This window comes from Pocillopora verrucosa, chromosome 3 (assembly GCF_036669915.1).
Source record: "Pocillopora verrucosa isolate sample1 chromosome 3, ASM3666991v2, whole genome shotgun sequence".
Lineage (NCBI taxonomy): Eukaryota > Metazoa > Cnidaria > Anthozoa > Scleractinia > Pocilloporidae > Pocillopora > Pocillopora verrucosa.
The window spans coordinates 27,144,729-27,161,867 of NC_089314.1; the positions used below are offsets into that span (position 1 = coordinate 27,144,729).

General features: G+C 37.2%; 2 protein-coding genes across 2 annotated transcripts; both read left to right on the forward strand.

Moving 5' to 3' along the window:
• The first annotated feature begins 19 nt into the window (after window positions 1-19).
• Window positions 20-8,868, forward strand: LOC131772299 (beta-catenin-like protein 1). The gene is made up of 16 exons (XM_059088186.2): window positions 20-132; window positions 707-859; window positions 1,052-1,158; window positions 1,531-1,670; window positions 2,611-2,708; window positions 2,798-2,891; window positions 3,113-3,204; window positions 3,309-3,381; window positions 3,886-3,944; window positions 4,093-4,241; window positions 4,399-4,531; window positions 5,055-5,103; window positions 6,044-6,222; window positions 6,538-6,675; window positions 7,543-7,615; window positions 8,073-8,868. Exons 1-16 carry the CDS (start codon window positions 103-105, stop codon window positions 8,159-8,161), a joined length of 1,656 nt encoding a protein of 551 aa, XP_058944169.2. The 5' UTR covers window positions 20-102; the 3' UTR covers window positions 8,162-8,868.
• A 3,725-nt stretch (window positions 8,869-12,593) lies between these two features.
• Window positions 12,594-16,371, forward strand: LOC131772322 (transcriptional repressor scratch 2). Its single transcript, XM_059088217.2, has 2 exons — window positions 12,594-13,173; window positions 13,381-16,371. Exons 1-2 carry the CDS (start codon window positions 13,083-13,085, stop codon window positions 14,034-14,036), a joined length of 747 nt encoding a protein of 248 aa, XP_058944200.2. The 5' UTR covers window positions 12,594-13,082; the 3' UTR covers window positions 14,037-16,371.
• The last annotated feature ends 768 nt before the right edge of the window (window positions 16,372-17,139 follow it).

The window sequence follows — 17,139 nt, forward strand, 5'->3', positions numbered from 1 at the left end:
ACGTAGAAGCAAGTGCAGACAAATTTGCGCATGAATTTTGAAATGCTTGTTTGTAAGTGGAAGACATTTTGGTAAATAATTCCATATTCTTGCTCTATCAAAATGAATGTTGCTGATTTACTAGCATTTCAGGTATTTGAATTGTTGTTTTGTGGGAGTTGATGATGCAATGTCTGTTATTAACATTGTCTAGCACCATATATTAATCTCAGACTTAATCGGAGGTACAAGAAGCAACTTCTTAAATTGTTTAAGAGAACACGAAACCTTTTCCGGTTTTCAGGTTTGAGTTTTATATCTCTAGAAAGTTAAATCACTTGAAGATTTGTGTTTTGGTTTAATTGTATCCTTATATAAGAGATTCTTTTCTCAGTCTTTGGTATGATACTGTTTTGTAATGAGAGTGAAACTTAAAAATACTGAACTCCGAAATTAGAACCAAGACTAAAATCGAGCTTCAACATTTATCCTTTGTCTGATTTCAACACAGTTGCAATTAAATAATCAATGACCCATCATAGCACTTTCAGAAATTTACTCTTGATAATTTCACTTTCCCCCTGCCCTTTCCCCCTGCCCTTTCCCCCACCCCTCCACCCTCTATCCTATGATTAGGGTTTGGCATTCAAATGTTGTATGTTGCGGTAGAAAATTTTCACTTGAAAGGTTTATGAGATTGTTTTATTTGTTTATCTGTTTGTGATAGCCTGAGAGAGGAGCCAAGAGAAAAAATGATGAGGAGGATCAGGTGTCCATTAATACAAAGAAAAGACCAATGGCTGCGGACAGGCCAACAGGTTCTGGTCTGTCTGAGGAGGAAAGATTGAAAATATTGGAAATGGTAGAAAATGAACCAGAGGTCAGTTTTGTCCATTTGAAGGATCAGAAATTTAGAAATTTGTTAGTGTCAACATAACAAAATGGTGCAATCAATGGATAAATTTTTCATAGATTTTTATCTTAATTTATCAATGCTAAGTGGAATTTTTTGTTTCTCTTTTCACTTTTCATCTGTAGCATAATTTTCTTTTTTTTTCTTTTTGAAACTTAGATGGAAGCTCTTGATGTAGGTTCTCTGAAGAGGATGCTTCTGCTCTTTGAGAAAAAAGTTACAAAAAATCAAGAAATGAGGATAAAGTACCCAGAGAATCCAGAGAAGTAGGTCTTATTACCTTCTCTCTAATTTGTTTCAGTGAGATCAACATTTTTTAACTGTGCATCCTATTTAGTCAAAAAATTATTAGAATATATTTACCCTCATTAAATTTATTATGGTTGTGTGATCCTCTCAATGTTTTCCAACTCTCATGGATTAACTAGAAGTCCCCCAGATATATAATGCAGATCCTGGCATTTGGATATATTTTGCTCCAAAAAGGGGAAATCAGGTATTTTTTTAAGCAAAAAAAGGGTTTGGGGTGTTAGATGGAACTGCAAAAAGGTCTTTGAAAGATGTCAAATAGGTTTTTTACAAAGGAATAACTGTGTTTTACATGATAAAGAAGTGTAATTTTGTTTTATTCTTGACAGGTTTATGGACTCAGAGCTTGATCTGAATGATGAAATTCAGAAGTTACATGTTATAGCCACAGTTCCACATCTCTATCAGCACATTGTAGATGTTAATGCTGTTGGAACCATCCTAGGCTTGTTGAGCCATGAGAATTCAGGTGAAAAATATGGATACTTTGATGGTACCAAAAGACTGAAAGATTTATAAGTTTTCCTCTTTCTTTTTGATGCAATAGTTGCATAATTTTCATTTTATGACTGTACGTAACAAGGAGCATCTGGTTCATCTTCCTTGACCTTTTGACCCCTAAGAGTGACTACCATCTAATTTCTCCTTACATTATCACCCCTGAATCCAACATTAAGGTCACAAGAATAAAGGAAATGATCACTGATTAAAGCATCTCTTGATTGTGAAACAAATTCTCCTTGTCAGCACCTTAAGAAAAGCATCAAGAGCAGTATGGAGGATATGCATACTGATGTGAGGGTGTAAAGGGTTAAATGTAAGAATCATTATTCATTTTAAACTAAAAGCCTGTTCTTTTTGTCAGTGATTTTTTGCCACTCTTGTTTTTAGGTGTTATTTATTGGAACTATGGATTAATGAAATAGTTTATTCAAAGTCAACACCAGACAGTCTATATGCCTGAATTAAAAACCGTAAGACTTCTAAAAAGTACAGAATATGATAATGAGGATACAATGAAATGGTAGACACATATGTTAAAAACTATTAACATGTTGTAATTTGAACTATGGATGATAATAAAGGGGTTCTAAAATGGTCAGTTTGACAGACTGACATGTTGAAAAGTCTCATGTAGTGTGTCTGTTGTCAACAGTGACTTGCTTTCAGATTCAGTAGCCTGGCAAGTTTGTGGTGTTTTATAGCTATAATAATTACCTTTGAATAGGTTCTTGCAGTGTATGCACAGCTGTAGCTGATCATGCCTATCAACTTGGGTGGGGAGTCTGGCTTCCTCAAATTCCTTTCCATACCCTGTATGGGGTAAAACTATCACTGCCAACTTGTTCTCTCTCAATATCTCTAGTCCATTGATCCTAATATCGATAAAATAATGATATTTCCAACAGACATCTCTATAGCTATCATTGATCTACTCCAAGAAATGACTGATGTGGACACACTTAATGAGAGTGAAGAAGGTGCTACTGCTCTTATAGATGCACTTGTAAGTCCTTAGTCTGCTATTTTCTGTACTGGAGTGCTTTTTCAAATTGTTTCTAATGATAGATGCTGATGTGTCTGCTTTCTCTTTAGCTTGAAGGGCAAGTGGTTGCTCTTTTAGCCCAAAATCTGGATAGACTGGATGAAAACATCAAAGAAGATAGTGATGGTGTACACAATACATTAGGTTTGTGCAAATAACTCAAACAGAATCATTAATTTCTAGAAGACTCTATTCAATTGAACTAGGTTTTCTTTACTGTCGTATACCTCTATTTCTGTTCACATTTATGATCATTGTCCATTACTAACTGCCACTGAATCCCTTTCTTTGCTCCAAATATCAACATAAGGTTTCTTTACAAGATTGTAGGCAGTGTTGTTTAATTGTGTTTTCTCTCTGATCAGGAATCATAGAGAACATGACTGAACTCAGACCTTCAGTATGCCAGGTGGCAGGTGAGCAAGGAATGCTGGGATGGCTTCTCAGAAGACTTAAGGTAACTTATCCAAATCAACTTTAAATGCAGTTTATTCTGATTATATGAGGGTGAGTGTCTCATTCTGATTATTTTTGTCTTTTCTTTTTCTGAATTTATTTTAGCAAAAGCCTCCTTATGATGCCAACAAACTTTACTGCAGTGAAATTCTCTCCATCCTTCTTCAAAATACAGAAGGTAATGATGAATGAAGATGGTAATAATTAATAAAATAATCATTAGTTGCTAGAGTAGTTGATTTATGTTGATCTCCAAGCTTATTTTATCAGAAACTAATCAAGACTTTATGTACACTAAATAGATTATTTTTCATTATAATCCTAAGAAACAGTACTTAAAAGTAGTTTTGTGGATTACCGTTTGCAAAATTTGAAATTTTGTCCCTAAAGACACAAAAGAATGAAGGTATGATCAACATCTTGAGGCCAATTTTATCATCTTGTCCCCAATTTAAAAAGGAGAACCCTAGTTTTTTTCTTCCTGATCCAAAACCTTTAGAAAATGCCTTGCTTCTGTTGAGCTTTGCAAATAATGGACAATATATGGGCTCTTTCATGAGAGAGTGTACACTTGATCCATAATGAATAACATTTAATTCATTGAAAAAGATGGAAGCAGAGTCTCCATATGTACATGTTTTTTAGAAATTTATACATTAAAATAAGGTTGTTTTCTCACCAGAAAACAGACAGCTTCTTGGAGAACTTAATGGAATTGACACACTACTACAATGTCTATCAGTAAGCCCCTTTTAGCTCAATATCATGATAATGCTACCGGTATTTTTAATAATTTGTTTGAGAGCCACATTGCATCTACTTTGAAGAATCTGTTAGCTCTGTGTAGAAATGCTTAAGTAATTCTAATATTTAGCTGATATCATTACAGCTTTACAAGCGATATGACCCTACCTCATCAGATGAATTAGAGTTTATGGAAAATCTTTTCAACTGTCTGTGTTCCTCTTTGATGCACAATGCAAACAAAGATCTGTTCTTGAAGGGAGAGGGACTTCAGCTTATGATTCTCATGTTAAGGTAATTTTTTTAACACCTACTTTTTTTTTTCCTTTGCTTTCCTCATGTTATCTTTCGTTTTGTTTGAGTTGAATGCCTTTAAACCAAGTCCCTTAGTTAATTTTCTGAATAAAGTTCTACTTTTTTCAAAGATGACTTGGAATGGTTTATTTTTTAGAGAAAAGAAACTCTCTCGTAGAAGTTCCCTGAAGGTGCTGGATTACGCCATGCAAGGAGCCGAAGGAGCTGAAAACTGCAGCAAGTTCATTGAATTCCTGGGACTTAGAAGCTTATTTCCGTTATTTATGAAGGTGAGGAACAAGTCGTCTAATTTCAGGAATTTAATAACGTTTACCATTTGAGGGTAGGCCCTCATTATCAGCACAGCAAGACACACGTTCCTCCGCCCTCGAGAAGATTTTAGACGAGTCGGCGAGAGGTTTGCCAGGGACGTAGCACTATCAGTGCTAGACTCCTTGCAGACCTGTCACCGACGCGCGTTCAAGGCCTCATACTTTTATCGCAGGCGAAGAAACGCGTGGGCTATTTAGGGACTATTTGCCGCCTATCATCTTATTGGTCATGAATTTAAAAAAAATTCCTGTCTAAGGAGGAAAATTGTGTGAGTGTTACGATTTTGTATGCTTTTTATCTAAAGGGTTAGTCATGAATGTTCTTAAAAGCCCCTAAGTTAAGTATCAAACCAAATATTTTAGCAACAGACTGTCATAAATACTACCAATAGTAATAGGTTTTAGGCCAGAATATTAATAAAAGTCTTAAAATGTTTAGTGTACATTGAGAAGAACTTTTGTTGGGTTTTTCCTTTTCTAGCCCTTCAAGAACAATAAGAAAGTTGGGTCCTCAGAAGAAGAAACTGAAGGTGAGTTTTAACAAAACGATATCACGTTGCCTAAAAAAGTTAAAATTTAGTTTTTGTCTTCCCTATCAAATGATAGGTCACAGTAGTTATTAACCAGATAATAACGGCTTAGTTCTCTGACAAACTCTGGCTAGAAACAACCTTTTAACGTCGCGCGTGGATGCTCGTTAATCATGCCTGAAAGAATGTATACTACTCTTGCACAATGCAGACATAACTAAGTACCGTCAGGGACATTTTCAATCGAATGGCGAAAGTATTCCGGGACTGCTTTGGTTTTGCTTTACTTCGCTCCGTGATTGGTCCAGAAAACTCGCACCACTCATCTCAACCAATCAGATGCAAAACTAAAAGCAATCACGACTTGGTCGCCCGCGTTTTCCCGCGCTTTTGGCAGTTTGGTTGTTTTTATTTTGAGCTCTCATTGGCTCTTAATCATCGTATCATTTCCTTTCTTCTGATTGGCCGCTTTGTGATTAATCTGTTTTTGGTTTTACGACACTCAATCGAAAAGCGCTCAATTATTGAACTAAAAATTGTGAAGCTCGGACGACAAATAAAAAGAGTTGTCGTTCCTTTATCACAAGTGTGGGCAAAGGAAACCCACAGATATCCCCCTCCCCCTGTAGAATTTCTGAGATGCCATTCCCCGTGGGTCGCTCAGATTCTAGCAGAATCTCGTTACTCCACAACTGAGCTCCAGATTTGCCAGTGTAACTTAGTTCAACAAAGCACGCAATCAGAATTTCTGATCTTAATCAATATGAACCCAGTATATGGCCGAGACAACTTTTTATGGAGCAGCCAAACGTAGAATCCAGAGATCTTAGGTTTTATTTCGCGTGGGAAACTAAAATTTTTTTCTTAGTCGCGTTTATGCGACGAACGAAGAGCATCTTTTATACCTGAGTTTGATGTGTTTTCTGTTCTTTCCTAACAGAACACACCTGCTCAATAATAATGTGGTTGTTTAGAAACCTATCAGGGAACTTGAAGACCCGTCTTGTGCAGAAATTTGTGGAAAGTGATCACCTCAAAGTGGATAGATTAATGGAGCTTCACATGAAATACCATAACAAAATACAGGAGTGTGACGCCAAGATAGAGAGAGAGAAGCAGGTCTGATAGAGACTGGTACACATGGCTTTGGGGTCGATACAGTAGCACTTACTTGCCAGAATCAAACTTTTGAAGGATAACGATGAAATCCTAAATTGTTATCGAATAAGAAGTTACCTTGATTTTGTTATTAAGCTGTCAGAGAGGTAAACGTTAATTTTGGGGTCCGCGCTCGCGTTATGTTTGTGTCAGCGGATTACAGGTTCAGTTTAGATTAAAGATGAAAAGTGAAGTATGAGAAGTTTAGGGTTCGCCTAATACTGGATTCATAGTTTCTCCAAAGCATGTCTTAAACTGTTAATTTTCATTCCCCAGGAGCTACAAGATGAAGGCGAGGAGATAGACGAAGCGTTAGAGGACGAGTTTTACATGCGGAGACTGGATGCCGGTCTGTTTACGCTGCAGCTAATTGACTGTGTCATCATGGAAGTGTGTTCTTCTGGTGTCCCCTCGGTATGACTGTGCAGAATTAATTTTTTTTTTCTTCGTTTGGTTGCTTTTTAGATTTTTGTTTTGTTTTGTTTAGTTTTTTTTTTTTTTTTGGGGGGGGGGGAGGTATTTTATCGCGGAGAAGACTACATATTTTGTGTTTCTTTTTGTACGAAAACAATTTTTGGAAATTGAGACAAGCAAAATTTTCATTGGACACTGATATTTTGCAATTTGCTCTTGAAGCAGCCAAACATAAACAAGGAAGGGAGAATGAAAAATTTTCAAGTTTTATCAATTACTAAGTTATGCAGAGGGTAGTTATGATCGATAACTCGTGGATGGGTAACTTGAAAGAGTTCAAAAACGAAAAATTGGAAGTGAGATGTGACCCTCACATAGAGTTTCCTATAATTCTATTCTAACGCCATTCCACCATGATATTGGAGTAACAAAAAGCGCAAAATATGCCACGGTATTAAACTGTTGAACAGAGCGAAAATTGGAATGGAAAGCGGAGCATCAAAATGGCCGCGCTAAACGATTCAAACTTTGATTTTTTTTCTTGCTATGCAGTATTACCATTCATTCTGATATCAAATTAAATCTTCGTTTTCTCGGTACTTATGTCTGAAGAATAACAGTTGTGACCTAGTTTAAACTACGTGTTTTTAATGGTCCTCTACTGCGCAGCCGCAGTGTGAAATTGTCACACAACGCTCTCTGTCAATAGTCGGTGGTAGTGTCAGTCAAGTGAACGTTCCCTGACAACTCCAACCAATAACTGCGAGTTAGATCCGTCTCTTAGACCTAAAAGCTCTCATTGTAGCAATGTAGTAAGAAACAGTGTTACTGCTGGTTAATACAATATTTTTATTCTTTGATTTGCAGATAAAACTGCGGGTGGTTACTCTGTTAAACCAACATGGAGGTTCTTTAAAAGATATAAGAGCAATTATGAGAGGTACGTTTAGAGGATTTTGACCGGCTTGCCAATGAATGCCCATGAAAGTTGATGTACGGAGCTTTACAGTCCTTTCAATCTTTGTGTTCGTACAATCATTTCCTTGGCTAAGGCTAAAAAAATTTTAAAAAAGTCATGAATTGCTGAGCAGGTTTTCATTTTTGCGGAATTTGTGGTCAGCCTTGGATTCACAACAATAAGCCCCCGCGGAAGAAAGAAAAACTCCCGCGAACAAAACGCTGCTAAAATATACTACAACTGGCCAACTGTCAAATGATAACCTCTGCAGGAATATCAAGCATCAGCTTGTATTTTTTGTGCGACAAGAAGGAAGACTGTATAATAACTGGTAGTTTAAGAGTTCATATCATTATGGCGCTTTAAGGGAGTCATTGGCGTGGATTTTGGTCAAAATCCAACGTTGATTTTCTTATTTTCATTATTTATATTTAATTAGAATATGCCGCGAGTGTGGGAGATGCCAAGAGCAAGGAGAGTCGAGAAACTGAAAAGAAGAGAATCCTGTCGCTTATCGATAGATTTTAAAACCGCTGAACTATGGATTCGGTGATCAAGGCTCATTTGCATACGTCACCACTCGCTTACAGAAGCCTTCGGATCTCTAAACGCAGCGAGTCAGTTTCTCAACTGTAACAGCTTTTCGAAGTCACAATTTCAAAGAGCGAACAAAGTGTGCATGTCTGCGAGTCTGCGTTTCATCATTTAACTGGGACATAAAATACAACAGTATCTTTTAAGTGAATATGACAGTGATCTTCGCAGTAATGAACACTACTTAGGCAGTTGTGAAAATAAGGCCTGAAAAAAAAGAGGTCTGCACCAGTATCGCAGAGGTCATGGGATCAATCTCCTTACAGGCCTTAATTTTTTCCAGGCGTTATTTTCACTACTACGCACTTAAAGTAGTGTTCACTACTGCGAAGATCACTTTCATGTAAACTTCTTTATCCGCAGTTCGAATATATGATTTTCATATATTCACAGTTATTTAGTATCTTTTGAGTGTCTAAAGTATTTGCTATGAATGGAGAGATCTTCTGTTTCAATTATATGCTAAAGCAGTTCTTAAACTAAGGAAAACTAGTTTAAACCATTTTCCTTTTAACAAGGATCTGTTATAAAGCTGCACACAACTTTGATGTTAAAAAAAGTTTCTTTTTTTCAACATACGAACATACGTGAACTGTATTTGTAACAAAATAAAGTCATGGTTTTTAGCCATCCTCATATAAGAAGTGTAAGGTTACCTTGGCTTAATGCCTTCATTCCTGCTTGGATGCTCCTTTTCTTCACCCTTTAACTCTCAAGATCTGATTGTTAATTCTCCCCTCTAGATGCCACACATTTTCTTGCAAATTAGTTATGAGAACTTGGTGCTGGATCAAAATAGCAGCTTCTACATGATAAGTCCGAATATTCTCATTACCTGTCTGCTGAATAATGTATGGTAAGTTTCATGTTAATCACTTCTGGGAGTTAGAGAGTTACCTTTCTTAGGGTTGAGGGTAAATATGTGGTGTTTGTATTCCTGAGATGTCTTGTCCTCCTGAGTGACACAAACATCAGCAATTTGTTAGGTCCCACATCTCCATCTTCCTCGAAGTGGCGATCTGATGGTCGCGTCAGCTGTGGCAGCTGACATATTTTTTTTTTTTTTTTTCACTTTTTGCAGAACTTTTTAAAGGAAGTTGTAAATGCACATATTACCGACCCACGAACACTCGAATGAGAAAACACAAACGGGTGGCTGTCGTTAATTTCAGGTGGTGAACATAGGTTGACATGTTTACTTGCCCATTACTTGGCTGGTGTATGATGGTGCTTGATTTATTAGTAAAAGGCACTTGTTAGAATGGAACGGGCGTAGAAAGAAAAACGCGAGAAAGAAGCTCGCGAGGCACATTACGCAAACTAATTCACCCCATAGATAGATACAAACAAATATTGTTATGTCTGTCGTATTCCAGCGGTGATTGCAGCGGACGGACAGCAGACCCGCTGATTTTTAGCGAAACATTGATTGTCGACATGTCGAACCGACACTCTGCCAGGTGTTGTTTGAGTACAAGGTGCACATTTTTTTTTTCGGTTCTGGTTATTCTACTTTGGTCGGAATTTGGGCCTGAAAAAAAAACCGAAATTAGAAAAGGAACACAAGTAACGAGAAAATAACGGTAGATCTATGATTACGGAGTTTGTCGTGGCAGGGGAATCATTTGAATGGTGATCAGTGGGAAAATTCTTAAAAGATAACTATAAATTATTAGAATGCTTCTTGAACTAAACCACAAGTTGTCTGGCAAAACTTAATTGATGTCCTTTACAGCTTTCATCTCAGCCTGAGGCTGTTTGACTATATTAAATAGAAAAATATCGAGCCTTTTTGCTCGATGAATTAAGAAAAAGCGGGCGTCTGATTTTTTGTCGAATATCTTCCACAGCGCTGAATGATAGACGATGACATGAATTTGAGCGAATCACCTTACAACCTCTTGAAGTTGAAGATTTGTTTGCGTAGCACTAAATGAATTATTCAAAAAATGCAGTTGTAACAAATGTGCTCTCTTCCGCCAAATAATCGGTGGAAGGCAGCTAACGATGTTTATTGAAAGCAATTCCTCTGTTTCAACTTTGTTGGCCTCTGGCGGTGTCCATTATCTGAGATGTTTGGGTTATGTCGCACCTTAAAGCAATTCGATTAATTTTATTACTTCCAAAAATATTCTCTCGTGATGAGGATTTGTTTCATGGAGTTTATCGGCAATATTGAATGATTTTGAGCTTTTTTTTTTTCTGTGGTGATTGGTTTGTAACTAAGTAAATGATGACAGTTTGTGATTTCAAGAAAGCCATCGTTATATAAGAGCGGTAAACTGCAAGGCTTGTATGACGTCAGAAAAGGGCTTGAAAACAAGACTAATGTTTTCAGTACTCCATGAAAGTAAATGGCTTTTAACTGCATGAGTTATCGTTTCATCCTGAGAAAAAGAGTATTGCTTACTGACACTTTCTTTTATGCAAACCACATGACGCTGTTGTCAGAATTGGCGTCCAAATTATTTCGCGCTTGACTTGTTTCCATGACAACATGTCATTCCAAAAACAATTTGCTTTTTTTGTGCGCTGAAACTTGTAGGTTATGGAAATTTTTACTTGAAATAGACCGAATGTTGATCTGAACTTGAGGTGTATTGAGAAAGATTGTCTTGATTGAGATAATATGAAACATTAAAATGATAAGAACGTGGCAGGATTTTCCTTAAAGCTTTTCCGCTCTTCCCAGTTTAAGCCTGCACTAAAATTAATAATAGTACATATTCTTTGTGTTTCTAATTTCGCGTCAGAAAAGTGTATTTGTGGTTGTCAATTAAGCTTGTGGTTTACCTTCCTCGCTATTCGATGCTTTGCTAATTGAGCAAAATTAGAGAGACATTAAAGGCGAAGGAGAACCTTTTAAGCCTAAAAGAAAATGTTTTTCTGCCACATTTCTTCAAGACATTTATCAGGTTTCTGGCGTTAGCTTCAAATGCATACGCTTCTTGGAAATAAAACTCAATATTTTATAAAAATTTGTGTCAAGGCTTTCGGAGTTTTTGTTGTTGTCAAGATGGTAGACTATTGTTTAATGCTCAACTTTGCTAAAATGTGATTTTCAATAATGCTTTCGATGCGAAAATGCACTGCTTGCGCAAAGATGTACTGTAAGCAGAATTGTTCTTGTAATATTCATGATTTCTCGGAGAAACATCGAATCAAGGAAAAAGAAACCGACAAAAATAAACCTAGCTCAGGATGAGAGAAAATTATTTTTTAATATTATGCCCGTTTGGCCTCTCTCTCCTCTTAGAATTGTTTTTAAACATTTTCAAAGTTATATCGGTTAGATTATGAATGGTTTTGGTCGGGTTTGAACGACAAAAACGTAATTTGTAGAACTTGTCATGCATGATTCTTTTCGTTGTAAACAAAGGGACAAAAAATGTTCAATTTTTTTTTTGTATCTCTGTGAATCCTGTTCAGGAGAATTTTTTCCCCCGTCGGAAATTACATTCAACAGGCTTGATATAATGGTTTTGACCCGTGGTAAAGTGATGGTTTTTTTTACGTCATAAAAACCACAACTGTTTTTAAGAACAATCTGTGGCGTGGGATTTTATTTTACATAAGAGTGTAAATAAATCTTGTTTCGGGGTAAATTATAGTAGTTTGATTCGCGGCCCGGATGTCAACAAAGATAAACCTCATTTTAGTACTTTTTTTCCTTGGAATTTGTTCTCAGTCGTTTTTAAAACCACTTTAATGAAACCTAAGCTTCGCATAGATTCTGATTTGAATCCTCATTTATTTTTAAAAATTTTTCATTTACCAAGCGAAAAATCTCCAAAATTTAGCGTTTTTTATCCTACCTTAAATATGAAACCAATATTTAAATCGGAAAGAGAAGTTTTCGTGCGTTTAACATTTGAGGAAAATAATAACGTTGAGTCGAGTAGAAAAATTAAAAAAATTTAAGTTTTATTCTGAGTAATCGAGGAATATCTTTTCATCGATACAACAGAATTGAGAAAGTCCAAATGCATTTAACATATATTCGTGTTTTCGTGATTGTAGAGATAAGACTCCAAAAATATGTATGATATTGAAAACGATGGAAATATTGTTTGAATCCCTACAACTAAATCAGGAAAAGTGGTTAATAATATGGACTCGGAAATCTCGCTAATGAAGCTTCCTGTGATGAAAATTTCAACCAATCGCGTTCAAGTATGAGCGGCACAGCCAATCAGGTGGCGTTTGGTCGTGTTTGGCGCGCTTTCGTGTCCGTCAGGCCGCATTTACCGCCAAAACTCCGATCTCCGGCAATAGCTCATGCATATTAATTCGCATGAATTATTTGTAATATTTTGTATGCAGATGAGTGGCCTGGCAACAGGTGGCCCAACAACAAGCCTAGAGATCTCGTCGACTGAGTGTATCTCATTCGGCTCGAGTTTCCCTGTTCCACAGCAAACCCCGCCTACAAAACACCCTGAATAATAGCCGAAATGTCTTGCTAATGGGCCGGAGGCCTTTCCCTGAGTGTTTATATCCCCCTTGCTTTCTCTTATTATCGGAAATGATTAGAAACTGTGCTTTATTCGAGAGAGGCTCGACTAGGCAGCCACTAGGATTCGCGTTTTGAGCCCGAAGCCTTGGTGTGGGAGTCAGATTTGAATGAACATCGACCCGCGGTTTCCGGTTGGATTTGTGAGAATTCTATAGGGACATGTGGGCCGTGAAACATTGTTAATAGCTTCTGTTGACGGATGGGCGCGAGATGAATTTCCCAGACAAGAATTATCTCGATTTATTATGTTGTGGTGGTGTGGGCAAAGGTTCGCATCTTTCCTGGAGAATGGCAAGTTTCGCTCATGTTGGTGTTGTCAGAGAACCAAACTGCTGAAAAATGCCAAAATCGTTCTTGATTAAAAAGGGAAAAGAATATGGAAACCTGTCCTCAAACGCTGACTTCCAACAACACCCGACAGTTACCGAAGGTGAGCCTGAACGACACGTTTTTTCCTGGTTTCAAAAATATCCTAATTACGGTGGCAATTTATATTTTTGTTAAAAAAAAATTGTTGTAAACTTTTGAATTTTATTTTCATGTTTCGTTTTGCGCCGTGGCCTGGCAGAGAAATTTGTTGATTGTATTCTCATGGGTAACACCTGTTGGGTCTTTTTTCGCTCGCTTACCTTTTTAGGAGCCACAAGCGAGTCGGGAAAGGCATCGACCTCACAGCCCCCGCAACATAAGTTGAAACGCCGTGAAAACGGTAGAAAAACGAACGAACTCGGCGAAGAAGACGCCAAAGAAGTGAGTGTAGATGAAAATGGGAATTGTATTGAAGATATAAGCGTTGCTCGGGTAGATCGCCGTCACAGAGGCGCTGAAAGCTCCAGTGGTGGTCGAAGTCGGTATGTTTGTGCCGAATGTGGTAAATCGTACGCTACATCTTCGAATCTCTCCCGGCATAAACAGACTCACAGAAGCTTGGACAGTAAGCTCGCTAAGCGCTGCGAGCACTGTGGTAAGGCTTACGTCTCCATGCCAGCCTTAGCCATGCATGTTCTGACGCACAAGCTTCTTCACAAATGTGACGTGTGCGGAAAAGCGTTTAGCCGACCATGGCTTCTACAGGGACATATGAGGTCGCACACTGGCGAGAGACCGTTCCTGTGCCCGGAATGTAACAAAGCGTTCGCAGATCGTTCTAATCTCAGAGCTCATATGCAAACACACTCCCCGCTCAAGCAATTCAAATGCGAAAGGTGCGATCGAACCTTCGCTCTGAAGTCCTACCTTAATAAACACGCCGAATCAGCCTGTGCTCGCGAAGTCACAACAAGCAAAGATTGAATGAAAAACCGCCTACACAATTCTTCATTCTAGAAGCAGAAGCGGATAAAAGTTTGAGCAAAATCCAGGGAAAGATAGGTGGTTAAAGTATCTTTATGTTCGTGTAATGTTGTCGGTCGCATAACCTGTAGAGCTCTTATCAAGAAATTAAAAAGATGTCAATTGTAAAATGCAGTGCAGAGAAGACGATGTAAAATTCGTTGAAAATGTTTATCGTATCAAATTTATCTCAGGACACAGGATGAATTTGTTATGTCAATCTACTGAAACGTCTCATTCGAGAGGCGATCAACAAAAACTATTAAGAGATTGAAGTTCTTTCCGAGAAAGAAAAATATATTGGCTGTCACTCGCAGTGGTATTTATCTTAAGCGACAGCAAAAAATACGAGTATTTGCATTCGATGTTCCCAAGCAAATGATTAGACTCCGCATAAGGATATGATTTTGGGTGATTGAGAAGTTTTGTTTATCTGTTATACCACCAAGAGTTCGATTTCATTTGAAATCTCACGGAAGATGTAAACTTAAAAATATCTCTATGGGAAATGTTCAGTATGGCAAGACGGCTTAATCTTGTTTCGCTTACAAGTTAAATTCATTTTTTTGATCTCATGAAACCTGAGGGTATTTGGCCCTTTTTTCAGCGTTAAATTCGTTGTTAATTTTCGACTTGTTGGTTCAGTTGTGTTTTGCATTCATTTTTCTGACATTTTTAATATTAATAAGGGGCCATTTCCTCATTCTCGTTTAAATATGTAATCCGACTTTGTCGGTCAGTTTCCCGATTTTAAAACTTCGCCGGAGAATTTAGCACAAAAATCATAATATTTATGGAGAAAAAAATTTTAATTTTTACATTTGCTACACTGCAGGGCAGTTTTGTTGCTGAGTTTCTTAAATTAAAATTTATAATTTATTCTTTCGCTAAAAACCACGTCTTTTGAATTAAGTAATTGTATTGAGAGCGAAATAGAAGAGCTTTGGGGTATGGTGTTCTAGGGATTTTCATTACAGTTGGGTTTCAAAAATAATTAAATAGAATTTTTAATTTTCTCGCAATTGAGAGAAATTGAGTAAGGCGCATGAGAGAATGTTTGTGCTTTGAATTGTAATTTGGTTATTTTAAAGAGGCAGCTTCTGAACGGAAAAAGAAAGAATGATCCGTATTGGTTTTCAGTTTAATTTTTTCCGTGGCTGTACGATACTCAGCCATCAAACTATGTTTCACTCAATTTCTCTCGATAACAATCAGGTTTCAGCTAAGAAGTGTTCAATGTTTTTCCCAGGTATCTTATATTAAGAGAGTTATTCGCGTCAAAAAAAACTTGGATGCTGGTTGAAAGCGGAATATTCAGTGACCTATGCGACTAATTGCTGTCTTTCTGTGATTAACACACTTGGCGTTGATATATGAAATTGGAAGACAAATTAACGTTTCGCAAACGTTTTAAAATGACTTTTGTTTAGCTATGGTTTTAGCGATTTGATCTAGGGGTTTCCTTGCTTTGAGGTTCTTAATGCACATCGATTCGTGTATTCTTAAGTTATTGATGCGCAAAAGCTTTTTGCTTGTAAATATTCAAAAGATTTTGTTCTGTTCGCTGAATTATATTGCTATGTAAAATTAATTGTACATATATTGTGTAAAAAGTTTTCTTTGGAAAATGGAATTCTAACTCTGATTCTTGATCAGAATCAGATTTCTCTTCAAAATCGTAAGAGTTAATGGGACATGCAGGTCATGAGAATTGAGGTACTGATCACTAAAAAAATGTGTTGTTATGACCTATTAGAATACATGAATTGAGAGCTTTGAGGATAATTTGTATATAAATGTCGATATCAAGGCTCCAGGGGGTTAAAATACGTAGTTATCGCGCTGTTGGTCGGGCGATATCGGAAGACTTCATGATGATATACAGATCCTGCATTTATCTGCTTCTCAGATAATATCTGCGTACACACGAAATTTTCCACAGCATTGTTAATATTTCAGCTTGTATATTTTGAATAGTGGATTATTGTAACACATACTCACGTGCTAGCTGTTAAATTCTCTATTTTGGGATATCGAAAAATAATGTACTATATTTGTGCTTTGCGTTAAACCCCGTGTTTCACTTTTCGTGAAATGACCTTCTCATTTCGTTACAAGAAATGGCATGTAACTTAGCAGTAGTAGGAAAAGCAGCAGGACTGTGAAACGAACAAGGAGGGTGGTACTGAAATTTACTTCAGTTTTACTGAAGAACCTCTTCTGTCACTCGTCACAGGTCAAGGACCTATCACGCTGGTAATCTGTAATCATTGAAAGTGTTGTGTCAATAAAGAGAGGCCTTTGAATTGAACGTATTGTTTTTGTCCTAACTATGATAAAGCTGTAAGACGTGGTCATTGAGTCTGTGGTAGTGGGGTTTCAATACAATTATTTTTGAAGTATAGCACATGAGATTTCGTTTTCAGTACTCTGGCGTAAAAAACAAACAAAAATGTTATTTGGTTTTACTCAGTTGTTTACCTCGAGAATGCTGGACTTTTTGTCAGCTTGTGAATAGACTAACTGCGCGGTTTTGTGGGGAAGTCACCTCTTAGCAAAAAAGCTTTGGGATACAGCCCTTCTAACTAACGGGCTGCCTCCGTGATCTGTTTTCCGCGACACGAACTCACTCGACATTTGCAGCTTGAGTAGTAATACTTAAGGCGCTTGCGGACTTACCATGAATCGGAACTGGCCAAAATGACCAGTGAATTCACAAAGAAAACTCTTTACTCAAAACTCAAAACTTACACTATCTTCTATTTTGATGGTAGATGTGTGGAAAATTCGAGAAACTGTCAAAAATTAATATCAGTCCCGAGAGAAATGGTAATTGCCGTTAGAAAACACGTGGGTGGCATTTCATCTCTTTGTAAACGGCGGAGATGAAAGGATCGATGAAATAAGTAACGAAAATGAAATAGGAAATAAATACTTTTGTTTAAATTAGATGCTTCTGCTTCGTTAGTCTCACCTGCAGGGTGAAGCAAACAGGAACTAAAAGTAATCGAACATATCGCACACGATTCCGAACGCCTGTAAACTGTGTACATTTCTACTTATC